This window comes from Trichomonas vaginalis, chromosome II (assembly GCF_026262505.1).
Source record: "Trichomonas vaginalis G3 chromosome II, whole genome shotgun sequence".
Taxonomy (NCBI): Eukaryota; Parabasalia; order Trichomonadida; family Trichomonadidae; genus Trichomonas; species Trichomonas vaginalis.
Genome location: NC_067204.1, coordinates 18412572 through 18440283, shown reverse-complemented (window position 1 = coordinate 18440283; position 27712 = coordinate 18412572). Strand labels below are relative to the sequence as shown.

Below are 27712 nucleotides of genomic sequence, written 5' to 3'. Positions count from 1 at the left end.
AATATTATATTGTTTCAGTACAATATTATATTGTTTCAGAACAAAGACGGTTAAGACACAAACGGATGACTGACGTTCCTCTTCCTGAATGTCTTCCAAAGCCAGAAGAACCGAAAGCTGCAGAACCACAACAGACTAAGACTCAAACACTTAGATTTTTCAAGCTTGACCCCTCACAATTTGAACTTTGTTTGCGTAGATATGAATTCTGAAAGAAGTATGAGGGTCTTGTATGACTTTGTACTTCTCCCATAGTTCATGTCTGTCAAACTTACCTGCCATGGACTCTTTCATAAGTTCCATGAAATCGTCTTCGGACAATCCAGGGAAAAGTATGATATCAGTAAGTATTCTTTTAACATCCTTACTTAAACTCTTTGCTGTCTGTACACATATTACGACTGAGATGTTAAAGTGTCTGAGCTTCTTAAGAATTCGACACATATCTTGTTCTCTATTCTTTAACAAAGGATGAGAGGCGAAATCATCTAAGATAAGAAGACATCTATGAGGGTAGGTCTTCCAATCGTAAGATTGCAATTTCTTCGAAATGTATTCTATCTCTTTCTGTTTGTTTCTGAAGTGTTTCTTCTCTAATATTCTCTGCATTTCCTCATTTGGGTCTTTAAACCTCGAATTGACATACTCATTTATAGCATTGTACTTCAAAACTCTTCTTTGGTACTTCTTTATCCAATCTAACAACTCAGTATCTTTATACATACTAACTTAGACTTTTTATAATATCTTTGAACGAATTGACGGTTTGGTCAAATTGACCAGAAGTACTACAAATGACTACTAACTCATAGAATGGGTTCTTCTCATCTAGTTCTTGTTGTTGTGCAGCCATTTTAAGATAAGTGAAAGTCTTACCCGACCCAGGTGGTGCAATTAGACCTGTTATACCATTCTGAGCAAATAAGAACTTGTCATGTATAGGCTTTATCTGAGCATTTTCTAACTTCCTCTTGTTCTTGTTTAAAACATTCTCAAATTTCTTGTCAATGTCAGCAAACTTTTTTTCTAACATATTTTTAGAAAAATTAAAATTTTTATCTTTTAGAAAATGTCTAGCGATTTCGCTATCTATATTCGAGACAAACTTTTTGACAGCAAAACATCTGTCGACCATAAAATCTTACATAGTGTAAACAAGAAAGGGGAATTTGTTCTAAAGTTCTGTTTCTGGGAATATGACAAGAACCATAAAACATTAAGCAGAGAAGTCTTTAAGTTTGTCAATGACAGACTTGTTGACAGAGATGACGCCGATTGGAAAGATGAAGTCCAACAAAAGTTCTTAGAATGCAAAGAAGACACATGCGCTGTTCTTGAAGATGAAATAGAAAACAGAATAGATGAGCTATTAAAGGACAAAGAACTTTTACATAAATATGGTTGCGCCAAATTTGACATAACTCCACCAGAGAAGAAGAAGAGAGAAAAGAAGAAGAAAGTAGAAGAAGAGAAGAAAGTAGAAGAGAAGAAAGAACCTGAACCAGTTCCAGAGAAAAAGAAATTTGACATGTAAAAATAAAATTTTATTTTTAGAACATTTCTGGGTCAATGTCAATGTTCTCTTCCTCTTTAGGAGCAAACACTGGCTTAGACTCTAAAATCTTTTTACCCAATTTACCTTGAACTTCAACTATCTTAGACTCATAATATTCATAGTCGTCTGCTTTCTTTGGTTCATAAGGTATAACAAGTTTGTATGCTTTACCTTCTTTAAGGTTTGAGAACCTTCTGTCAAAATTTTCTTTGACTGCTAACAAACCTTCTATGTCTAAGTCTTCAAATTTCGCACCATTTTTAGTCACAATAGCAAACTTAACTGGTTCGATGTTCCAAACTTTGCTGAATGAAGACTTTTCAAATGGTAGAATAAACATTCAAAATAAGCGAATGGGTCTAGTTCTTCTTTGACTTCTGTCATATACTTGTTGACTGAAATATATTTCGTCATCTTTTTCTATCGGATAAAAAAATTTTTTTTAAATTTACTCATAAAAATTTTTCTTTGTATATACGCCGTTCTGTATGTCTAAAAGATTTTGACATTTGCCAAGAATGTTCGTTTAGACGCTGCATATAACCATATTCTTGACAATATTGTTTATATTCATCATATAAAGACTTTCATCTAAACACTCAAAGTTAGTCTCATCTATAAACAGTTCATATACACTCTTGTTTGCTTCTAACAATGTTTGTCTTTCTTCGGTATGTGGAATTTGTCTTGGATTGAACTTTGAAATATCTAATGTCATGAAATATGAGAACAAGTGGTTGTAAAAGTCAGATGTCAAACATTCTGACAAAGCGTCAAAATATTCAGTATCTTGCATATGAGAATCTGACGTTCTGACAACTACATATCTTCTGTCAGAACTTTCTAACTTCATCGGAACAGCATTGTTTGAAACCATAATGAAGTTTGCAACATTTTCACAAACTCTTTGGTCTTTATACTTTCTTTCAACAACTCCAACTTTGTCTGTTATAAGACTCTTCAAAGCATCTGAGTTCAAAACTTTGTTGTATCTTATACTTTGAAGTTCATTGCAACTATAAGTTTCATATTCTCTATTGAGGAGTTAAACTTGCCACAGATGTTTTCTAAGTTTGTCATATTAGGTTCGAATAGCCCTCTAACAGTTTGCACAAAATATCTGTAAAGAAAGTATTCTTACCAGTTCCTTGTTTTCCAATTATAATGAGAGCAGTTTCATTTTTAGCACTTGGATGTTGTAAGATGTTTGCAAACCAACATAAGATATCTCATAGACTCTTTCGTTTCCATTGCATAATTTCTTTGACATGGTCTAACCAAGCTTCTATAATATTTTCTTTCCATTCTACTTGTTCATATTTATATCCAGTGAGATAGAATAGAAGTTTGGAGAAGGTGTATAGAACTTTATACCTGAACTGAAAAATCTTCTAACTTTGACAATAAGATATCCAAGCATCTAACATCTTCATGCCAACTTGTACGACTTTTATTTTCTTAAGTTTCTGTCTACATTCTTGTTCAGACACTATTGTTGCTCTTGGTTTGTTAAAGACAACATCCCATTCTTTCATGACATAACATTCTGGGGCAGAGTCAACATAAATGACTAAACGTTTCAAATTCTCGACTGCTTTGTTATAGTCTCTAAATGGACACATATTTCTGAATGCTTGGAAGTCATAAAATCTGAAACATCTATTCTGTACATTTTTATAAAATAAAAAAAAATATTTTTTTTATTCTTGACTTTGTTGTTCCATTTGTTGCATTTTGTTGTCTTGAGCTATTTGTTGTTGAAGTTGTTCTTGTAATACAATACTTTCACCAGTTGCATCTTCCAATTCGAAACTTTCTGCCGTCATTGACAAATACATAGGACATAAAAGTTTTACAGGAACAAAGTTTGCGTCAACTAAGTTAAGTTTATGTTTGCTAAAGTGTTTGAGTTCACTAAGCTTGAAAATTCTGCATTCGAATGAACAATAGGCAAACCAGCAGAGAAAGTATTGTTTATACGCATAAGTATCTTTTGGTCATAATAGTTTCTGTCGACATTCGAATAACACTTTGAACCTAAGTTTGAAACAATATATAAAATAGGTGTACTTAAAGTCAATGGAATAGACATTCCTTGTATGACACCTTTTCCTGTTATAGGAAACTGTTGGTAGTAAAAAACCAGATATAAGTTTTGTATTATAGCTCATATTGTTTATAGTAAACTCAGTCGGACATCCAAACATAATGAAACCTGCTCTAGTTGCAGCACATGTTACATCCGTCCTTAAAGTATTAAATAAGTCAACAAAACCTGTTGGTGGTATATTCTGAGTAAGTATCTTCAAAGGAGTATTTTTTACCATTCACAACAATAAAGTCTTCTGGTGTCAAAAGAGCAAAACAGGCTTTAGTCGTCATTGTGTTTAAGTTAGTTTACAATATCGTCCTTGAGGACTTTGTAAGTTTGTTGTTATAGAATTATATGACTCAGGGTTTTTAGTCGTAATAGTATAAACCATTGTGTCTTCTGCATTTACTTAGCAAATAAATTTTAATGAAATGTTGTGGTCGTCAAATATTTTTTATGAGTCTGGGAAACTATACTTTAAGTTCAACGTTTCACCTCCTTTCATAACGTATATCTTGTCAATGACATTATATGAAACACCACAGCAACTAACGTCGGGTTCTATTTCTTTGATGTTTATATCGTCTGCCTCTGTCAAAAGTTTCAATAGTTCTTTCAAAACTTCATGAGGTGCAATGACATATGAGTTCACTTTTACAGGGTTGTGTTCGACCAAGTTTAACATTATACCTAAAGCTTGGCTTATTTTCTCCTGAGTTTTAAGCTTATCTTTCAGTTGTTGGTAGTCGTTTCGAATATCTGCAACAGAACTTAAGTCTCTGCTAACTTCAGGATATGTTGGTTGTTCTTTTACAGGAACTATTGTTATACCATCTTCGTCTTCGTATGGTTTCCCCACTTCAACATCTCTTTCTTTGACATTGACAACAACACTTTGACTGTTTGTTTGAGTTGGTGAATTTAACTTCACATCTGCCACCGCCATTAAACCTTTTGAAACACTTACGCTTCTATTTTTCGGAAATGACATTTTACTTAGAATAAAAAGATGGACGTATTCGAGTATCTCTTCGAATTGAAGCAGAACAAAGTTTACACACACAAACAATACAAATACATTGACAGAATAGTTCTTTATACAAACAATGGTAAATGTTATAGAATAGCAGTCTTTGCTGAACCAAAATATTTCCATAAAGCAAAGAAAGTTGGTATAACTGAAATGGTGAAAGTTCTTGAAGCAGACAAAAATATAACAACAAAACTGACCGATATTTCTAAAGGAAAGTTTATAATACAATTTTATGTCAAAACTGGCGTACTGTCAATATTTGACGGAGAGAAGTCAGTTCAAGAACAACTTACTGACCTGCTGCCAAAATCTGCTCGATGGAAGCTGTCGTTATGCCAATCTGAGGAGCCCCAGCAGGTTTCATCGAACGAATCTTCAAAAGAGCATCTTCCGTGAAAAGTGCTATTGGTTTTGTAAACTTCTTTGCTTTCAATTCATCTGGACCGTCTCTGTCACCAGTATATTGTATTTGAACTGTACCAACAGTTGAAATACCACCCATAAAGTCTTCTGAGTCAGCAAAATGGAATGCCAAGCCAAAAGTTTGAACGGTCTCCATTTGTATATTGAGTTTTTTGACTTCCTGTATGAGTCCATACTTTCACATATGGCATAATAGAACTTTGCATTTCAGGTTAATGGTTGTTGTGAAGTTGTTGTTAAAGTTCATAGCATCTAATGTCAAGTTGTATGACCTCATATCCTCAACTGTAGAATATTCTTCTCTTGGATAATATTTGCCATCTATGTTTATATGATATTTAATACCAGGGTTGTAGAAACAAGAATAGTCATTTATAGTTCGTCTGAACAGTACAAACATAGTATCTGCATGTTTCATTGCAGTTGTTAAAGCAATATCTGTTCTTGCACCTGGGTCAGCACTTTGGTTTCCAACTTCACCTGCAAAGTCTTTGACAGATATTTGGTGTATAGGGAACATAAGTGGAACTGCAATATATTTGGCAGCTAAAGCATTTGAAATATCTGGGTCCAACATATAGACTGCAAGTCTGCTTTCTATTCTCTTGCATTCAATTTTCGCATGTGAACTTAACTGGGTCCCAAGCATCTCCAGCAGCATTGAAATAATAGTTTACTTCAGTGTTGAGGTTTGAGAAACCAAAGTCTAAGTCAACTTTGTTTTTGCAAAAGTCGGCGAATGACATTTTATTTGTTCCCACTACTTCTGTAAGAGTGAATGGGTCTTGTGTTGGTGCAATGACTAAGTTATTTTTGCTTGGAGTAAGTTCAATAGAAATTTTTCCTGCCCAGTTTGGCAAGTATCTTAAAAACCTGAAGATGAGGAAAGATGACAAAGGAACTCTAAGTTTCAGTTTTACTTTGGTTACTGCTGCTGCAGTTTGTCCAGAAAGGTTAACATAAACTCCTGGAACGTTAGGGTCAAGTCTTCTTATTTTCTCAATAGTTGCATACTGGTCTGTTTGTTCTCTAGCTTGTGGTTGTACTGAGTTTCTCAAAGCGAACCATTCATAGTTTGCCCATGTTACTGTTTGAACTAAGTCAGAGTTAGAATATATCTTATATCCCATGAAAACTTCTGGAGCATATTGGTATCCGACATAGAAAATTCCATTGCAACCTTTCTTGTCAGACAACTTGGCAGAAGGTTTTATTTCAATGTCTTGTTCCACGTATAAGAATGAGTTGTCAATAGAAATAATATGAAACCTGTCGCAAGCAATATCTACTGTTGTGGAAGAACCTTCTCCAAACTCACCTACGTTTCCATAAGAAACAGCAGTTGTATATTCGTAAGTTCCAGGAACTATTTCTGACCTTCTAATGGCATTGTCGCATTCGTTATACCATTCGGAAACATTTCCATTCATAGCATCCAAAACTGTTGGCGTTATATTCTGAGCGGCGTACATTTCATATGGGTAAAAATATAGAATAGTTGGATTTATATATCATAATAGAACCCACTCGGACCAAGCTTTACTTTCTTCCTGACTGAGTTTTTAACTCTTCTTTTTCCTTCATTGCCCTCTGCTTGAAGTTGTTGCATCTTTGCATTATGTTCATCTAGTATGTTGCAAATTTCCCATGTCCTTTTTGCCTTTTGGCTCTGGTCGCCCATCTCAGGTAACCTATATCCTAGAAAGATTTTGTCATAGTTTGTATTTGAGTCTTCGCGTATTGTTTGCATGACTCTTTCCTGAGTTTCTGGTTCAAGCTCTTCAAACAGAGCTTGTCCATATGGAATAAGCTCGTTTCCAAATATATGTTTTTGTAGCCATTCTGGTTTTTCTTTCCATGTTACCAACAATATCTTTTGTGAATGGGAAAGCTTTTACCCAATCTTTCAGTCTTGCGTCATTTATTTCTGTAGTTGGTTTTATTTTGTCAAGGAACATGTTTTTCAATACTAACATTTCATTTGGTACTGTCCATTTGAGTTTTCTTAAATATTCATCCCTTCTCGGTTCATTGTCTGCAAAGTAAGTTTTTATGACATTTTGTAAACTTTCGTTTGCAAGGTCATGTACAATAGGTTCTCTTCCTTCTGTCTCCCTAACTTTCTTTCTAAACTCTTCACCAAATATACCATCTCTATGGTTCTGTGTAGTTCTTTGAGATAAATGTTTTAGAACGTCAGGTGTTATATTTCCTTCAGCCATGTTCATTTCATACTGGTTCAAAATATCTGCATCTTTCATATCTTTCAATGGCATTAAAGCCGCGCTTAAAATACCAGCTATATCTCGTTCACCATTGACTTCCATTGCGTCTACAACTTCTTGGAATTGTGGTTGTAAGTTTATGAACCACCTATCTGGATTAGCTTTATGACCCCATCTCATTGTAGTTCCATCGTCTGCAGAAACAAAAGTAGGTTTGTTTCCATATTGGTTAGGTTCTGAATGAACTTTAAACAATGTTTCATTTCTATATGTTTTCTTGAAATTTAACCTTTTATTTTCACCGAGTTCATCCGAAGATTGAACGTTAAATGCTCGTAAGTAAAAAGGGTTGTTGTATTTGTGTACATTTTCTTTCAGTACTTTCATTCTATGCTGAATATTTTCATCTGGTGTTGGAGTCTTTTGTATGTCGGCAAACATTTTTCGATATTCTTCTACTATGTCAGCCGAATCTTTCTTAGACTCTTGGAAAGATTCCATATTCTCCGCATACTCTTGTTGAGGGTCAAGATTTTTCGGCTGTTCCAAATCTTCATCTAGTTCTGTGAAGTTAGTTTCCAAAGGAAGGACTTGTTCGTTTCCTTCAGGCTCTTCTAGCTGTTGTTGCTGAACTATTTCTTCCATGTCTGGTTGTATCTGAACTTCTTCCTGTGGAGTTTCTTGTACCTCATCTGCTGGCATTTCATATATTCCGAGACCGTTTTTAACAATTTCCCTATCTACGTCATCCGCATTCATAAGCTTTTGTTCTTTCGTTCCGTCTCTATTTTTTACGCGTTTCATGACGAAAGTTGAATTGTCATTTAGCTCTGACATCAAATATCTCGGAGTAAATTCAGTCATGTCATTTGGATGATATGCTATTAAATCATATCCCTTAGCGAGCTTGTATTTTCCAGGTTTGAGATTATATCCGTTTTGGTGCTGAGCCATAAAGCTAAATAGGTTCGGGTCAGTATTTCCATCCTTGAACTTTCCAATAGCTTCTTTATATCTGTCACTAAAGTCAACAGTATCTGGGAAACCACACTCTTCTTTAAGCATTTTTAAGAATTCTTGGTTTCCTTGTTCTCTACTTCTTTTATGTCCTTGCTCTGTTTGTGGTTGTTGTTGTGCAGGGTTTTGAACTGTTGGTTGTGCTGGATTTTGAACTGTTGGTTGTTGTGGTTGTTGTTGTGCAGGATTTTGAACTGTTGGTTGCTGTGCTGGTTGTGGAGGTGGTTGTTGTGCTGGTTTTGGTGCATGCCTGTGTCTGTGTCCATGTGACGATGTAAATGTTTTAGGTAGTCCTGGTGCAGGTGCTTCTCTTGGAGGGTTTGGTGGTATATAAGTTCCTAGAACTATTGGTATATAAGTTCCACCAACTGGCACATATGTTCCATCTGCAGCATAATGTCCTACCTGACTTTTCGTTTTTAAGAAAGCATTTACTAGGTCTGTTTTGGTCTGTTGTAACTCTTTTTCTTGACTTTCCACAACAGTTGCTCTAACGGCGTCATAGGCACTTTGAACTGCCTGTCTCGTTGCTGCATCTGTTATTTTCGTCATATTTTGTGCTACTTCTTTTAACTCTTTGTCGAAACCTTCAGACTTCAGTTTCTTTCCAGATGAGAAGTCGTTCACTTGTTTCACCTTACTATGAAGAGCTTCGAAGGCGTTCTTAAAGTCAGCATTCGTTAAAGCTTCATTTGAACTGTCTTCATCCGCTTGTATTTTTGTCCTTATTGACCCTATAAGTTGGGCTGCTTTAGCGTTGGCTTGGGCATCTAACCAGTCATTATTAGCTTTTATATATTCTGCGCTTTTCATTGCCTTTTGCATGGCTGCGTCGTTATTTTTACTTTCTTGTGCTAAGTTTTCATACTGTACGGTTTGGTTTTGCAACTGTAAAAGTTTTTCTGCCTTTACATTTGCTTCAACTTCTTTTTTATACTCATCGCTATCCATATATGTCTTCAGGGCTTTTTGTTTTATTTCTTCATCTTTCAGTATTTTATATTGAGTAGTATGGTTTTTCAAATTTATGACATCTTGTTCCATTTTTGCTACTTCTGCTGCTTTTTCTGACACTTTTTTCGCATATTCCTCTGTACTTAGTTCTTTCAGTTGTTCTTCTTTCTTCTTTTTCTCTACGTTTAACTCATTGAGTTTCTTTGTGTGTCTGTCATATTCTAGTTTCTTTTCGTTTTCACTTATTTGCTTCTGTATGTCTATGTTTGACTTTTTGACATCTGTTATTTGATTTTTGAGTGAACTCAAATTCATTTGACTTTGAGGGTTATAGGCTGTTCCGTCTGCAGCTCCACCATAGCCTGCCATTTTCGCTAAAAGTGCCGCTCTTAAACCTCCACTCTGTGCACCAACAACTCGGTTTAAAAGCATAGGATTGCTTGACATTTGTTGCAACATAGTGGGGTCATTCAGCATTTGTTGTTGCAACTGTTGTTGTGGTGTCAGTTTTACTATTGGATGTTTCAATGCTCTCTTCCTCTTACGTATATTCTTACGTAGCTTACGTGGCATTTTAAGTGAAGTAAAAAACGGTTTTTGACAGATGTTTATTGTGACTTCTTCGTAAAGACTTTATTGTGACTTCTTCGTAAATGTTTTGTCAAGACTTCTTCATAAAGACTTTGTTGAGATTTCTTCGTAAAGACTTTGTTAAGACTTCTTCATCGTAATGAGTGTAAATGACCCAAAAATATATTTTATGTTAGAATGTTAGATCTAACCTCTTTTCTAACCTCTTTTCTAACATGGTCTAAAACATACAAAATTCATGAAATTTCATACGGAATTCAATAAAAATAATGTTTATGTTAGAATGTTAGATCTAACATGTTTTCTAACATGTTTTCTAACATGGTCTAAAACATACAAAACTCATGAAATTTCATACGGAATTCAGCAAAAATAATGTTTATGTTAGATCTAACATTCTAACATAAACATTATTTTTGGGTCATTTACGCTCATTACGAAGAAGTCTTGACAAAACATTTACGAAGAAATCATGAGTTTTCTACGATGTTAGAAAACATGTTAGAAAACGTGTTAGATCTAACATTCTAACATAAACATTATTTTTGGGTCATTTACGCTCATTACGAAGAAGTCTTGACAAAACATTTACGAAGAAGTCTTGACAAAACATTTACGATGAAGAAGTCTTGACAAAACATTTACGATGAAGAAGTCTTGACAAAACATTTACGATGAAATCATGAGTTTTCTACGATGTTAGAAAACATGTTAGAAAACGTGTTAGATCTAACATTCTAACATAAACATTATTTTTGTCTGATTTTACGAAGAAGTCTTGACAAAACATTTACGATGAAGAAGTCTTGACAAAGCTTTACGAAGAAGTCTTGACAAAACATTTACGATGAAGAAGTCTTGACAAAACATTTACGAAGAAGAAGTCTTGACAAAACATCCTCAGGGCTAGAAGGCACGAAGTGCCTGGAAGCCCCACTACCTTTTTTTTTTTTTTTTTTTTTTTTTTTTTTTTTTTTTTTTTTTTTTTTTTTTTTTTTTTTTCTAGAAAATCATTTTCAGAAAACTTTCTGAATTCTTCTCCGTTGAAAAGTTTCATGTTATATTATGTATTTCATATTTTCCTAACTATCATATATTTATTTTCAAACAAGAATTAATAATATATTGCAACTCAAAATTAAATTTTTTCTAAAGATTTTTGACGTTATGTATTTTAAAGAATTCTCAGCAAACATTTATATAAATGATTTTATTTTTGAAGTTTTTGAAGTAAATTACTCGAATGATTCAAATTGGGTATGAAGAATCAGTATTTAGGTTAAGGATCTCGTATGGAGAAAAATCTTCTCCAACTCTAAACTTCAGTTTGGAGACACTTTACAAATTGTAAACTTCAAATTGGCAAAATATATATATAAATATCAGTCATGTTCCTAAATTTAACAAGCTTGTGCTCAAACTTGATATGTAGGAAGTACTTAACATTTAATTAAGAATTGGCAAATTATATCAAGGAATATTTTTGTAATTTCATGAATAATATAAATGAAAGTAATCAACATAGAAATGCGAAAGCAAACTCCCTTAGGCTAAACTGATTTTATTGGGAATCAATGAAAAATATTTTAGATTTAATTTTATCGATGATCTAAGAGAGATCATTAATAGATTAGATGAAAACTATAGTAGTTTTATTCGTATTATCAAATAAAGATTATTTTAAATTGAATATGCATAAAAAATCTGTGATATGATATTTTGTGGTAGTGACTAATATCTATAGTTGAAATATAATATAAACTCGCCATAAATGCTGATTAGCATTCAAGAAATTTAATTTTAAAACCGTCTATAATTCTATTTGCCTGATCTATAGATTATAACGGTGGACTGCATTATTAGGTTTGCTTAAGACAAAGTATTTTAATAACTTGTTTTAAGATATGAGAAACAGACACAACTAATTAAAACATTTTCTGTCAGGTGATACAATAATCAATTGATAATATTATGCTTTTAGTTATAGAAGAAAAATGCTTTTACAAAAAATATAAATATAAAGATCAATGAAGTTAAACATATACACCAGAACCAGAATCTTCTTTCATATCAGAAGAAGATCTATCATTTGATGGTTTCTTACAGAAAATGAAATAGACAATAAGTACAATAATAACAATGCCAAGAAGAACGGCAAATACAATTCCTACAATTTGGCCGCCAGATAATCCTCCCTTAGAAGGAGATGATGTTGGATTTGGTTGTTCTCCTGAAACATATTTTGTCTTCTCAAGTTTAATCTCTTTAGAGAAGACATTTGAAGGTGGTTGTTCATCGGATTGAGCAGTTCTGATCCGAAGCTTAGCTTCTTCTGAATCTCTAATTTCATCGATTTTAGGAGCTGGTATGGTAAGTTGATATGTTTTGCCATCATCAGCTAGGAGCTTCTTAGAAGATGTACTCGAACCGCTAGAAATTTCTTTAACATTCTTTTCAGGAAGTGGAATATAACTTTGATCTTCATAGAATTTATATTCGAATTTTCCTGTCCTTTCCTCAAAATGCTTGAATTGAATAATAACAACGATTGGCTCTTCTGCTTTATATGCTTCTTTAACTTCAGAATTATCTGGTGATTCTGTTATGTATGGCGACTGTTTAACATCAATCTTTAATGCTTTTTCTGCTTTTTGTCCAGCAGGATCTTTAATAGATAATTTGACTGTGATTTGTTGGTTATTAGGGATTTCGGATGGAGCTTTGATTGTAAATTGATAAAATCCATCATCATTCTTAGTTAACAAAGCAGGTTCTGGTGTTTGAGAGTTAATTTGATACATCGGAGAAGCCTTTGAGGCATCATCTTCTACTACATCAGCTTTAAATGAAGACTGATTAATTGATCAGCTGAATATTTAACATTTTTATCAGAATTCATATCTTTAAAATCTGAAATGGTTGGAGGGGCACAAATTATAATATTATCAATTTTTTGTTCAGAAACAATTGAATGATCAAAAATTAAAGCAACAAATATCGGATCATAGTCGGAGGCTTTGATTGTATCGGGAATTTGCATTGAATATTTATTTTCAGTAAATTGAACATGTAAATTGTATCCAGAAAGAGAATCTGGTTTGGAAGTCTGCCTAGCAGCACGAATCGAATATCCTTGATTTGAACTTGGAAAATCGATTGTGATTGGCAAGACAATTGTATCAGGAATTTTATAATAAACTTTTTCAGGAGTTTGAATTAAATTAATAGTTGGATGCTCATGATTGCCAAATATGATTTTAATGAATTCCTCAGATCTTAAATCTGTGGTCACTTAATCTACTGTTTGAGTAGTTGCTATGACGACATGTAAATGTCTTGTAGCGCCACTTACACCACTAACATCTACTGTGATGTATCATTCCTTGCGTGTAATTTGGTCTTCTGTGAATTTCTTAATTTTATCATTATTACCATCAATATCTTGATCTCCAAGAGCAGCTTGGTCATTATCGGTGAAAATGTAGTATACTTTTTTGATGGCTGCTGCAGATTCTGTATCTATCTTGAGCTTGTAACTGCCTGCCTCCTCGATTCTGCTTGCTTGACCTTCATCGGTATTGACAATTGAAGCACCGCTGATTTTTGGATAAATTTTGATTTCCTTTTTGAATTCCTCAGATCTTAAATCTGTGGTCACTTGATCTACTGTTTGAGTAGTTGCTATGACGACATGTAAATGTCTTGTAGCGCCACTTACACCACTAACATCTACTGTGATGTATCATTCCTTGCGTGTAATTTGGTCTTCTGTGAATTTCTTAATTTTATCATTATTACCATCAATATCTTGATCTCCAAGAGCAGCTTGGTCATTATCGGTGAAAATGTAGTATACTTTTTTGATTGTAATGCATGAAAAATAGCGTGACTTCATTTTTGACAGTTTACAAATGTAAAGTGTTGCATCCTTAAAAACTTGAAAATATATACATTCATGATTATCTTGTATATTAATTGAAAATCCATAAAACCCTAACAATATTTTTTCTTAAAAAAACTATAAAAATATAAATAAAATTAATCGTTAAATAAAAATATTTGATATTAGAATTTTATTGGAAAAATAAAAAACTTAATATTTTAAAGAAATACTTAAATACTTGAATGTTTTAACTTTTACATTATCATATAGACTCTCAAATTATTAGCCATTTTGGCTGAGAACTATGGTCTGCGAGGTACATAGATAGAATCAGTACCTCGCAGACTATAGTTCTCTATATGGCGCCGAAAAATTTTTGGTGAAATGTCGTCGCATTTCACCAAAAATTTTTCGACGCCATAGGAAGAATTGGAGGGTGTGAGATACTATTACATGCTATAGTACTCACACCCTCCAACTCCCAATCAAAATCGCATAAAATTTGCTACTTATCTTCAGATTACCTCCCATTATAAAATATATCATTGCTATCTCATTGTACTATATTTCCACCCGATTGTATTTAAAAATATAAAATTTTTTGATAATATATTTTTATATCTTGAATTTTCAAACAATATATTCACAGATAATATAATGGGAAATCTATCTCAACCTAGCCTTAAAGTACCAAACTCCTGCTTGCATTCTCACTCACAAATATTAAACATCCATCTCCAAAAAACTAAATTCTTCACAATTTTTTTAAAATTGAGAACATAAAAAACGTATGCATTCAATAATTTAAGATACTAACAAATATTAAAAACTTCAAAATATCAGATATTAACGTTTTTCAATTAAAAAAAGATCATTTTGCTTTTCAATTCGAACATAAATCTTAAATATTTTTAATTAATATCTGATTTACAGCATTATTATCCATTTATAAATCTGACAAATAAATGACAAAACCATCAGAAATAGTGTCACTTTTGCCAAAAGTGAAGTCACGCTATTTTTCATGCACAACAGTATACTTTTTTGATGGCTGCTGCAGATTCTGTATCTATCTTGAGCTTGTAACTGCCTGCCTCCTCGATTCTGCTTGCTTGACCTTCATCGGTATTGACAATTGATATATCAGTTACAACTGTTTTATTCTTGATTCTATTTTCTAATCTATTTGAACCTTCTATTAATTTAAATTGTACGAACGTCAATACATTCAGCATTATCTAAAATGATTTCAAAACCTTATCAATTAATTCAATTTTTTCTGAATTATTACATTCCATTTCGTATTTTATTTATTTATTTTAACTATATTGATATAATTTTCAATTGTTCTTTCACTTCAATCCAATATATATATAAAAACCATTTAAAAGTGCACATTTAATACTTTTTGATCTAATTAAATTTCTTTTCAAACATTCATAATAAACATTTTCAAAAAAAATTCAATTGCTCATCAAAAACTTCCAAATTGAAAACAATTTAATTAATTTTTTACTAAAATCCTCAATATTGCCCTAATTGTTTGATTAAATTTCCAAATTTTACCGAATTAGATTTTACACTTTTCTGACTTTTTGTCAGGGAACGAAGCGACCCAAAAAATATCGGAAAAGTGTAATTCTCAGTAATATGATTAATTTTTCCATTTAACACCGAACAGCATTTGAATCAAAAATAATCGTATGGCTGAGAATTTAATTTTGGCAAACCCAAATTTTAGCTAAAAGCGACAGGGGAAAAAACGTTTAGTATTAAAAAAAGACCGATGAGAGCTTCGTTCGAAATATAGAGGGAACTGAGAATGCGCAACCATTCTCAGGGAATATTGGATGCTATTTCCGTTCCCTCTGTATGGAAAATTGAGGTTTTCAAAGGGAGTTAAAATAATATCAAATTTATACTAATTTACTTCAAAATACAAAAGTATTTGACAGCTAAAATTAGTTACTTTAGCAAGCCTATCAATACCCTTTTACGATTATTGCTACTTTTTCGAATAAAAGTAAAAACAAATTTATACTAATTTACTTCAAAATACAAAAGTATTTGACAGCTAAAATTAGTTACTTTAGCAAGCCTATCAATACCCTTTTACGATTATTGCTACTTTTTCGAAATAAAAGTAAAAACAAATTTATACTAATTTACTTCAAAATACAAAAGTATTTGACAGCTAAAATTAGTTACTTTAGCAAGCCTATCAATACCCTTTTACGATTATTGCTACTTTTTCGAAATAAAAGTAAAAACAAATTTATACTAATTTACTTCAAAATACAAAAGTATTTGACAGCTAAAATTAGTTACTTTAGCAAGCCTATCAATACCCTTTTACGATTATTGCTACTTTTTCGAAATAAAAGTAAAAACAAATTTATACTAATTTACTTCAAAATACAAAAGTATTTGACAGCTAAAATTAGTTACTTTAGCAAGCCTATCAATACCCTTTTACGATTATTGCTACTTTTTCGAAATAAAAGTAAAAACAAATTTATACTAATTTACTTCAAAATACAAAAGTATTTGACAGCTAAAATTAGTTACTTTAGCAAGCCTATCAATACCCTTTTACGATTATTGCTACTTTTTCGAAATAAAAGTAAAAACAAATTTATACTAATTTACTTCAAAATACAAAAGTATTTGACAGCTAAAATTAGTTACTTTAGCAAGCCTATCAATACCCTTTTACGATTATTGCTACTTTTTCGAAATAAAATAAATTTATTATCAAAAACCTTTTTTTTTCTTAGTAAAAATAAACGAAATTTTTTACCTTATGAACTTTTGATGGAAATATGCAAATTTAAAATAATAAAGAAAGCCGCGAGCGAAGCGATCGGCTTAGTTCGAAGATTTTGATTCAAATCTTTGCTGATCTGTAATTCGCGGAAGCCGCGAGCGAATCGAGCGGCTTAGGTCTAAGATTTTGATTCAAATCTTTGCTTATATTCCTTAAATTCTTTATGAAACTCGCAACAGTTCCATAAAAAATTTTAAATTCTAAACTGTCGAAATTACCGATCGGTAATCACACCCTTCATGGGTGTGTCACTTTTTACAGGCGTGTCACTTTTAGCTAAAATTACCCCTACTCTTTAATTTTTGGAATTCAATATTAAAATTATTCTTCTCTTCGATCAATGATAAATCTAGAAAATCATTTTCAGAAAACTTTCTGAATTCTTCTCCGTTGAAAAGTTTCATGTTATATTATGTATTTCATATTTTCCTAACTATCATATATTTATTTTCAAACAAGAATTAATAATATATTGCAACTCAAAATTAAATTTTTTCTAAAGATTTTTGACGTTATGTATTTTAAAGAATTCTCAGCAAACATTTATATAAATGATTTTATTTTTGAAGTTTTTGAAGTAAATTACTCGAATGATTCAAATTGGGTATGAAGAATCAGTATTTAGGTTAAGGATCTCGTATGGAGAAAAATCTTCTCCAACTCTAAACTTCAGTTTGGAGACACTTTACAAATTGTAAACTTCAAATTGGCAAAATATATATATAAATATCAGTCATGTTCCTAAATTTAACAAGCTTGTGCTCAAACTTGATATGTAGGAAGTACTTAACATTTAATTAAGAATTGGCAAATTATATCAAGGAATATTTTTGTAATTTCATGAATAATATAAATGAAAGTAATCAACATAGAAATGCGAAAGCAAACTCCCTTAGGCTAAACTGATTTTATTGGGAATCAATGAAAAATATTTTAGATTTAATTTTATCGATGATCTAAGAGAGATCATTAATAGATTAGATGAAAACTATAGTAGTTTTATTCGTATTATCAAATAAAGATTATTTTAAATTGAATATGCATAAAAAATCTGTGATATGATATTTTGTGGTAGTGACTAATATCTATAGTTGAAATATAATATAAACTCGCCATAAATGCTGATTAGCATTCAAGAAATTTAATTTTAAAACCGTCTATAATTCTATTTGCCTGATCTATAGATTATAACGGTGGACTGCATTATTAGGTTTGCTTAAGACAAAGTATTTTAATAACTTGTTTTAAGATATGAGAAACAGACACAACTAATTAAAACATTTTCTGTCAGGTGATACAATAATCAATTGATAATATTATGCTTTTAGTTATAGAAGAAAAATGCTTTTACAAAAAATATAAATATAAAGATCAATGAAGTTAAACATATACACCAGAACCAGAATCTTCTTTCATATCAGAAGAAGATCTATCATTTGATGGTTTCTTACAGAAAATGAAATAGACAATAAGTACAATAATAACAATGCCAAGAAGAACGGCAAATACAATTCCTACAATTTGGCCGCCAGATAATCCTCCCTTAGAAGGAGATGATGTTGGATTTGGTTGTTCTCCTGAAACATATTTTGTCTTCTCAAGTTTAATCTCTTTAGAGAAGACATTTGAAGGTGGTTGTTCATCGGATTGAGCAGTTCTGATCCGAAGCTTAGCTTCTTCTGAATCTCTAATTTCATCGATTTTAGGAGCTGGTATGGTAAGTTGATATGTTTTGCCATCATCAGCTAGGAGCTTCTTAGAAGATGTACTCGAACCGCTAGAAATTTCTTTAACATTCTTTTCAGGAAGTGGAATATAACTTTGATCTTCATAGAATTTATATTCGAATTTTCCTGTCCTTTCCTCAAAATGCTTGAATTGAATAATAACAACGATTGGCTCTTCTGCTTTATATGCTTCTTTAACTTCAGAATTATCTGGTGATTCTGTTATGTATGGCGACTGTTTAACATCAATCTTTAATGCTTTTTCTGCTTTTTGTCCAGCAGGATCTTTAATAGATAATTTGACTGTGATTTGTTGGTTATTAGGGATTTCGGATGGAGCTTTGATTGTAAATTGATAAAATCCATCATCATTCTTAGTTAACAAAGCAGGTTCTGGTGTTTGAGAGTTAATTTGATACATCGGAGAAGCCTTTGAGGCATCATCTTCTACTACATCAGCTTTAAATGGAAGACTGATTAATTGATCAGCTGAATATTTAACATTTTTATCAGAATTCATATCTTTAAAATCTGAAATGGTTGGAGGGGCACAAATTATAATATTATCAATTTTTTGTTCAGAAACAATTGAATGATCAAAAATTAAAGCAACAAATATCGGATCATAGTCGGAGGCTTTGATTGTATCGGGAATTTGCATTGAATATTTATTTTCAGTAAATTGAACATGTAAATTGTATCCAGAAAGAGAATCTGGTTTGGAAGTCTGCCTAGCAGCAAGAATCGAATATCCTTGATTTGAACTTGGAAAATCGATTGTGATTGGCAAGACAATTGTATCAGGAATTTTATAATAAACTTTTCAGGAGTTTGAATTAAATTAATAGTTGGATGCTCATGATTGCCAAATATGATTTTAATGAATTCCTCAGATCTTAAATCTGTGGTCACTTGATCTACTGTTTGAGTAGTTGCTATGACGACATGTAAATGTCTTGTAGCGCCACTTACACCACTAACATTTACTGTGATGTATCCTTCCTTGCGTGTAATTTGGTCTTCTGTGAATTTCTTAATTTTATCATTATTACCATCAATATCTTGATCTCCAAGAGCAGCTTGGTCATTATCGGTGAAAATGTAGTATACTTTTTTGATGGCTGCTGCAGATTCTGTATCTATCTTGAGCTTGTAACTGCCTGCCTCCTCGATTCTGCTTGCTTGACCTTCATCGGTATTGACAATTGAAGCACCGCTGATTTTTGGATAAATTTTGATTTCCTTTTTGAATTCCTCAGATCTTAAATCTGTGGTCACTTGATCTACTGTTTGAGTAGTTGCTATGACGACATGTAAATGTCTTGTAGCGCCACTTACACCACTAACATCTACTGTGATGTATCATTCCTTGCGTGTAATTTGGTCTTCTGTGAATTTCTTAATTTTATCATTATTACCATCAATATCTTGATCTCCAAGAGCAGCTTGGTCATTATCGGTGAAAATGTAGTATACTTTTTTGATTGTAATGCATGAAAAATAGCGTGACTTCATTTTTGACAGTTTACAAATGTAAAGTGTTGCATCCTTAAAAACTTGAAAATATATACATTCATGAATTATCTTGTATATTAATTGAAAATCCATAAAACCCTAACAATATTTTTTCTTAAAAAAACTATAAAAATATAAATAAAATTAATCGTTAAATAAAAATATTTGATATTAGAATTTTATTGGAAAAATAAAAAACTTAATATTTTAAAGAAATACTTAAATACTTGAATGTTTTAACTTTTACATTATCATATAGACTCTCAAATTATTAGCCATTTTGGCTGAGAACTATGGTCTGCGAGGTACATAGATAGAATCAGTACCTCGCAGACTATAGTTCTCTATATGGCGCCGAAAAATTTTTGGTGAAATGTCGTCGCATTTCACCAAAAATTTTTCGACGCCATAGGAAGAATTGGAGGGTGTGAGATACTATTACATGCTATAGTACTCACACCCTCCAACTCCCAATCAAAATCGCATAAAATTTGCTACTTATCTTCAGATTACCTCCCATTATAAAATATATCATTGCTATCTCATTGTACTATATTTCCACCCGATTGTATTTAAAAATATAAAATTTTTTGATAATATATTTTTATATCTTGAATTTTCAAACAATATATTCACAGATAATATAATGGGAAATCTATCTCAACCTAGCCTTAAAGTACCAAACTCCTGCTTGCATTCTCACTCACAAATATTAAACATCCATCTCCAAAAAACTAAATTCTTCACAATTTTTTTAAAATTGAGAACATAAAAAACGTATGCATTCAATAATTTAAGATACTAACAAATATTAAAAACTTCAAAATATCAGATATTAACGTTTTTCAATTAAAAAAAGATCATTTTGCTTTTCAATTCGAACATAAATCTTAAATATTTTTAATTAATATCTGATTTACAGCATTATTATCCATTTATAAATCTGACAAATAAATGACAAAACCATCAGAAATAGTGTCACTTTTGCCAAAAGTGAAGTCACGCTATTTTTCATGCACAACAGTATACTTTTTTGATGGCTGCTGCAGATTCTGTATCTATCTTGAGCTTGTAACTGCCTGCCTCCTCGATTCTGCTTGCTTGACCTTCATCGGTATTGACAATTGATATATCAGTTACAACTGTTTTATTCTTGATTCTATTTTCTAATCTATTTGAACCTTCTATTAATTTAAATTGTACGAACGTCAATACATTCAGCATTATCTAAAATGATTTCAAAACCTTATCAATTAATTCAATTTTTTCTGAATTATTACATTCCATTTCGTATTTTATTTATTTATTTTAACTATATTGATATAATTTTCAATTGTTCTTTCACTTCAATCCAATATATATATAAAAACCATTTAAAAGTGCACATTTAATACTTTTTGATCTAATTAAATTTCTTTTCAAACATTCATAATAAACATTTTCAAAAAAAATTCAATTGCTCATCAAAAACTTCCAAATTGAAAACAATTTAATTAATTTTTTACTAAAATCCTCAATATTGCCCTAATTGTTTGATTAAATTTCCAAATTTTACCGAATTAGATTTTACACTTTTCTGACTTTTTGTCAGGGAACGAAGCGACCCAAAAAATATCGGAAAAGTGTAATTCTCAGTAATATGATTAATTTTTCCATTTAACACCGAACAGCATTTGAATCAAAAATAATCGTATGGCTGAGAATTTAATTTTGGCAAACCCAAATTTTAGCTAAAAGCGACAGGGGAAAAAACGTTTAGTATTAAAAAAAGACCGATGAGAGCTTCGTTCGAAATATAGAGGGAACTGAGAATGCGCAACCATTCTCAGGGAATATTGGATGCTATTTCCGTTCCCTCTGTATGGAAAATTGAGGTTTTCAAAGGGAGTTAAAATAATATCAAATTTATACTAATTTACTTCAAAATACAAAAGTATTTGACAGCTAAAATTAGTTACTTTAGCAAGCCTATCAATACCCTTTTACGATTATTGCTACTTTTTCGAAATAAAAGTAAAAACAAATTTATACTAATTTACTTCAAAATACAAAAGTATTTGACAGCTAAAATTAGTTACTTTAGCAAGCCTATCAATACCCTTTTACGATTATTGCTACTTTTTCGAAATAAAAGTAAAAACAAATTTATACTAATTTACTTCAAAATACAAAAGTATTTGACAGCTAAAATTAGTTACTTTAGCAAGCCTATCAATACCCTTTTACGATTATTGCTACTTTTTCGAAATAAAAGTAAAAACAAATTTATACTAATTTACTTCAAAATACAAAAGTATTTGACAGCTAAAATTAGTTACTTTAGCAAGCCTATCAATACCCTTTTACGATTATTGCTACTTTTTCGAAATAAAAGTAAAAACAAATTTATACTAATTTACTTCAAAATACAAAAGTATTTGACAGCTAAAATTAGTTACTTTAGCAAGCCTATCAATACCCTTTTACGATTATTGCTACTTTTTCGAAATAAAAGTAAAAACAAATTTATACTAATTTACTTCAAAATACAAAAGTATTTGACAGCTAAAATTAGTTACTTTAGCAAGCCTATCAATACCCTTTTACGATTATTGCTACTTTTTCGAAATAAAAGTAAAAACAAATTTATACTAATTTACTTCAAAATACAAAAGTATTTGACAGCTAAAATTAGTTACTTTAGCAAGCCTATCAATACCCTTTTACGATTATTGCTACTTTTTCGAAATAAAAGTAAAAACAAATTTATACTAATTTACTTCAAAATACAAAAGTATTTGACAGCTAAAATTAGTTACTTTAGCAAGCCTATCAATACCCTTTTACGATTATTGCTACTTTTTCGAAATAAAAGTAAAAACAAATTTATACTAATTTACTTCAAAATACAAAAGTATTTGACAGCTAAAATTAGTTACTTTAGCAAGCCTATCAATACCCTTTTACGATTATTGCTACTTTTTCGAAATAAAAGTAAAAACAAATTTATACTAATTTACTTCAAAATACAAAAGTATTTGACAGCTAAAATTAGTTACTTTAGCAAGCCTATCAATACCCTTTTACGATTATTGAAAAAAAAAAAAAAAAAAAAAAAAGGTAGTGGGGCTTCCAGGCACTTCGTGCCTTCTAGCCCTGAGGATGAATGAGTATAATGAAGTTTTTATATATACGGGTCTTCCAGGAGCTTTTCACAAATTATATATGTTTTCATGTTTTGTCATGATTTCATCGTAAATGTTTTGTCAAGACTTCTTCTTCGTAAATGTTTTGTCAAGACTTCTTCGTAAATGTTTTGTCATGATTTCATCGTAAATGTTTTGTCAAGACTTCTTCGTAAATGTTTTGTCAAGACTTCTTCATCGTAAATGTTTTGTCAAGACTTCTTCGTAAAATCAGACAAAAATAATGTTTATGTTAGAATGTTAGATCTAACACGTTTTCTAACATGTTTTCTAACATCGTAGAAAACTCATGATTTCATCGTAAATGTTTTGTCAAGACTTCTTCGTAATGAGCGTAAATGACCCAAAAATAATGTTTATGTTAGAATGTTAGATCTAACACGTTTTCTAACATGTTTTCTAACATCGTAGAAAACTCATGATTTCATCGTAAATGTTTTGTCAAGACTTCTTCATCGTAAATGTTTTGTCAAGACTTCTTCATCGTAAATGTTTTGTCAAGACTTCTTCGTAAAATCAGACAAAAATAATGTTTATGTTAGAATGTTAGATCTAACCTCTTTTCTAACCTCTTTTCTAACCTCATGAATTTTCATGAACTTTCTTTACAAAGTCTTTACGATGAAGAACTTTACAAAGTCTCAACAAAACATTGACAAGAAAGTTCATGAGAAAGACTTTACAAAGTCTTTACGATGAAGAACTTTACGAAGAAATCTCAACAAAGTCTTTACGAAGAAGTCTTGACAAAACATTTACGATGAAATCATGAAAATTCAAGAGGGTAGAAAACATGTTAGAAAAGAGGTTAGATCTAACATTCTAACATAAACATTATTTTTATTGAATTCCGTATGAAATTTCATGAGTTTTGTATGTTTTAGACCATGTTAGAAAAGAGGTTAGAAAAGAGGTTAGATCTAACATTCTAACATAAACATTATTTTTATTGAATTCCGTATGAAATTTCATGAGTTTTGTATGTTTTAGACCATGTTAGAAAACATGTTAGAAAACATGTTAGATCTAACATTCTAACATAAACATTATTTTTGGGTCATTTACACTCATTACGATGAAGAAGTCTTGACAAAGTCTTTACTGAAAAAGTGTCATATAAACATCTGTCAAAAACCGCTTTTTAACTTCACTTAAAATGCCACGTAAGCTACGTAAGAATATACGTAAGAGGAAGAGAGCATTGAAACATCCAATAGTAAAACTAACACCACAACAACAGTTGCAACAACAAATGCTGAATGACCCCACTATGTTGCAACAAATGTCAAGCAACCCTATGCTTTTAAACCGAGTCATTGGTGCACAGAGTGGAGGTTTAAGAGCGGCACTTTTAGCGAAAATGGCAGGCTATGGTGGAGCTGCAGACGGAACAGCCTATAACCCTCAAAGTCAAATGAATTTGAGTTCACTCAAAAATCAAATAACAGATGTCAAAAAGTCAAACATAGACATACAGAAACAAATAAGTGAAAACGAAAAGAAACTAGAATATGACAGACACACAAAGAAACTCAATGAGTTAAACGTAGAGAAAAAGAAGAAAGAAGAACAACTGAAAGAACTAAGTACAGAGGAATATGCGAAAAAAGTGTCAGAAAAAGCAACAGAAGTAGCAAAAATGGAACAAGATGTTATAAATTTGAAAAACCATACTACTCAATATAAAGTACTGAAAGATGAAGAAATAAAACAAAAAGCCCTGAAGACATATATGGATAGCGATGAGTATAAAAAAGAAGTTGAAGCAAATGTAAAGGCAGAAAAACTTTTACAGTTGCAAAACCAAACCGTACAGTATGAAAACTTAGCACAAGAAAGTAAAAATAACGACGCGGCCATGCAAAAGGCAATGAAAAGCGCAGAATATATAAAAGCTAACAATGACTGGTTAGATGCCCAAGCCAACGCTAAAGCAGCCCAACTCATAGGGTCAATAAGGACAAAAATACAAGCGGATGAAGACAGTTCAAATGAAGCTTTAACAAATGCTGACTTTAAGAACGCCTTCGAAGCTCTTCATAGTAAGGTGAAACAAGTGAACGACTTCTCATCTGGAAAGAAACTGAAGTCTGAAGGTTTCGACAAAGAGTTAAGAGAAGTAGCACAAAATATGACGAAAATAACAGATGCAGCAACGAGACAGGCAGTTCAAAGTGCCTATGACGCCGTTAGAGCAACTGTTGTGAAAAGTCAAGAAAAAGAGTTACAACAGACCAAAACAGACCTAGTAAATGCTTTCTTAAGAACGAAAAGTCAGGTAGGACATTACGCTGCAGATGGAACATATGTGCCAGCTGGTGGAACTTATATACCACCAAACCCTCCAAGAGAAGCACCTGCACCAGGACTACCTAAAAATTTACATCGTCACATGGACATAGACACAGGCATGCACCAAAACCAACACAACAACCAACACAACAACCAGCACAGCAACCAACAGTTCAAAACCCTGCACAACAACAACCACAAACAGAGCAAGGACATAAAAGAAGTAGAGAACAAGGAAACCAAGAATTCTTAAAAATGCTTAAAGAAGAGTGTGGTTTCCCAGATACTGTTGACTTTAGTGACAGATATAAAGAAGCTATTGGAAAGTTCAAGGATGGAAATACTGACCCGAACCTATTTAGCTTTATGGCTCAGCACCAAAACGGATATAATCTCAAACCTGGAAAATACAAGCTCGCTAAGGGATATGATTTAATAGCATATCATCCAAATGACATGAACGAATTTACTCCGAGATATTTGATGTCAGAGCTAAATGACAATTCAACTTTCGTCATGAAACGCGTAAAAAATAGAGACGGAACGAAAGAACAAAAGCTTATGAATGCGGATGACGTAGATAGGGAAATTGTTGAAAACGGTCTCGGAATATATGAAATGCCAGCAGATGAGGTACAAGAAACTCCACAGGAAGAAGTTCAGATACAACCAGACATGGAAGAAATAGTTCAGCAACAACAGCTAGAAGAGCCTGAAGGAAACGAACAAGTCCCTCCTTTGGAAACTAACTTCACAGAACCAGATGAAGATTTGGAACAGCCGAAAAATCTTGACCCTCAACAAGTGTATGCGGAGAATATGGAATCTTTCCAAGAGTCTAAGAAAAATTCGGCTGACATAGTAGAAGAATATCGAAAAATGTTCGCCGACATACAAAAGACTCCAACATCAGATGAAAATATTCAGCAAAGAATGGAAGAACTGAAAGAAAATGTACGCAAATACAACAATCCTTTTTACTTACGAGCATTTAACGTTCAATCTTCGGATGAACTCGGTGAAAATAAAAGGTTAAATTTCAAGAAAACATATAGAAATGAACATTGTTTAAAGTTCATTCAGAACCTAACCAAGATGGAAACAAACCTACTTTTGTTTCTGCAGACGATGGAACTACAATGAGATGGGGTCATAAAGCTAATCCGGATAGGTGGTTCATAAACTTACAACCTCAATTCCAAGAAGTTGTAGACGCAATGGAAGCGAATGGTGAACGAGATATAGCTGGTATTTTCAGCGCGGCTTTAATGCCATTGAAAGATATGAAACATGCAGATATTTTGGACCAGTATGAAATGAACATGGCTGATGGAAATATAACACCTGACGTTCTAGAACATTTATCTCAAAGAACTACACAGAACCATAGAGATGGTATATTTGGTGAAGAGTTTAGAAAGAAAGTTAGGGAGAGCGAAGGAAGAGAACCTATTGTACATGACCTTGCAAACGAAAGTTTACAAAATGTCATAAAAACTTACTTTGCAGACAATGAACTGAGAAGGGATGAATATTTAAGAAAACTCAAATGGACAGTACCAGATGAAATGTTAGTATTGAAAACATGTTCCTTGACAAAATAAAACCAACTACAGAAATAAACGACGCAAGACTGAAAGATTGGGTAGAAGCTTTCCCATTCACAAAAGATATAGTTGGTAACATGGAAAGAAAACCAGAATGGCTACAAAAAATATATTTGGAAACGAGCATATTCCATATGGACAGGCACTGTTTGAAGAGCTTGAACCGGAAACTCAGGAAAGAGTCATGCAAACAATACGCGAAGACTCAAATACAGACTATGACAAACTCTTTCTAGGATATAGGTTACCTGAGATGGGCGACCAGAGCCAAAAGGCAAAAAGGACATGGGAAATTTGCAACATACTAGATGAACATAATGCAAAGATGCAACAACTTCAAGCAGAGGGCAATGAAGGAAAAAGAAGAGTTAAAAACTCAGTCAGGAAGAAAGTAAAGCTTGGTCCACGTGGGTTCTATTATGACATATAAATCCAACTATTCTATATTTTACTCATATGAAATGTACGCCGCTCAGAATATAACGCCAACAGTTTTGGATGCTATGAATGGAAATGTTTCCGAATGGTATAACGAATGCGACAATGCCATTAGAAGGTCAGAAATAGTTCCTGGAACTTACGAATATACAACTGCTGTTTCTTATGGAAACGTAGGTGAGTTTGGAGAAGGTTCTTCAACAACAGTAGATATTGCATGCGACAGGTTTCATATTATTTCTATTGACAACTCATTCTTATACGTGGAACAAGACATTGAAATAAAACCTTCTGCCAAGTTGTCTGACAAGAAAGGTTGCAATGGAATTTTCTATGTCGGATACCAAT

At 32.1% G+C, this 27712-nt stretch overlaps 7 protein-coding genes and 3 pseudogenes across 10 annotated transcripts, besides 5 other annotated features; 3 read left to right on the top strand and 7 right to left on the bottom strand.

Annotated features, from left to right (window-relative positions):
- Positions 1-10861: part of a mobile genetic element that runs on past the window's edge.
- Positions 160-1033, bottom strand: TVAGG3_0566430 (annotated as a pseudogene). The gene has a single exon. A coding segment is annotated over exon 1 (874 nt).
- TVAGG3_0566420 (uncharacterized protein) lies at positions 1070-1534 on the top strand (the record flags this gene model as incomplete). The annotated part of the gene is made up of 1 exon (XM_001296902.1): positions 1070-1534. The coding sequence occupies one exon, from the start codon at positions 1070-1072 to the stop codon at positions 1532-1534; it is 465 nt and encodes a 154-aa protein (XP_001296903.1).
- TVAGG3_0566410 lies at positions 4057-4593 on the bottom strand (annotated as a pseudogene). Its single transcript has one exon. A coding segment is annotated over exon 1 (537 nt).
- TVAGG3_0566400 lies at positions 5261-6233 on the bottom strand (annotated as a pseudogene). The gene has a single exon. A coding segment is annotated over exon 1 (973 nt).
- Positions 7741-9170, bottom strand: TVAGG3_0566390 (protein of unknown function, DUF4106 family; the record flags this gene model as incomplete). Its single annotated transcript, XM_051238605.1, has 1 exon — positions 7741-9170. A coding segment is annotated over one exon (1430 nt), but the record flags the coding sequence as incomplete, so codon positions are not given.
- Positions 9235-9872, bottom strand: TVAGG3_0566380 (protein of unknown function, DUF4106 family; the record flags this gene model as incomplete). Its single annotated transcript, XM_051238604.1, has 1 exon — positions 9235-9872. A coding segment is annotated over one exon (638 nt), but the record flags the coding sequence as incomplete, so codon positions are not given.
- A 1062-nt stretch (positions 10862-11923) lies between the features above and the next one.
- Positions 11924-12691, bottom strand: TVAGG3_0566360 (glycoprotein 38 family; the record flags this gene model as incomplete). Its single annotated transcript, XM_001581748.2, has 1 exon — positions 11924-12691. One exon carries the CDS (start codon positions 12689-12691, stop codon positions 11924-11926), a length of 768 nt encoding a protein of 255 aa, XP_001581798.2.
- A 2805-nt stretch (positions 12692-15496) lies between these two features.
- Positions 15497-16894: a mobile genetic element.
- Positions 16895-17980: 1086 nt separating this feature from the next.
- Positions 17981-18847, bottom strand: TVAGG3_0566340 (glycoprotein 38 family; the record flags this gene model as incomplete). Its single annotated transcript, XM_001299586.2, has 1 exon — positions 17981-18847. One exon carries the CDS (start codon positions 18845-18847, stop codon positions 17981-17983), a length of 867 nt encoding a protein of 288 aa, XP_001299587.2.
- A 2707-nt stretch (positions 18848-21554) lies between these two features.
- Positions 21555-22916: a mobile genetic element.
- An 11-nt stretch (positions 22917-22927) lies between these two features.
- Positions 22928-27712: part of a mobile genetic element that runs on past the window's edge.
- TVAGG3_0566320 (protein of unknown function, DUF4106 family) lies at positions 24184-24821 on the top strand (the record flags this gene model as incomplete). The annotated part of the gene is made up of 1 exon (XM_051238603.1): positions 24184-24821. A coding segment is annotated over one exon (638 nt), but the record flags the coding sequence as incomplete, so codon positions are not given.
- TVAGG3_0566310 (protein of unknown function, DUF4106 family) lies at positions 25575-26392 on the top strand (the record flags this gene model as incomplete). The annotated part of the gene is made up of 1 exon (XM_051238602.1): positions 25575-26392. A coding segment is annotated over one exon (818 nt), but the record flags the coding sequence as incomplete, so codon positions are not given.
- Positions 27442-27712: part of a mobile genetic element that runs on past the window's edge.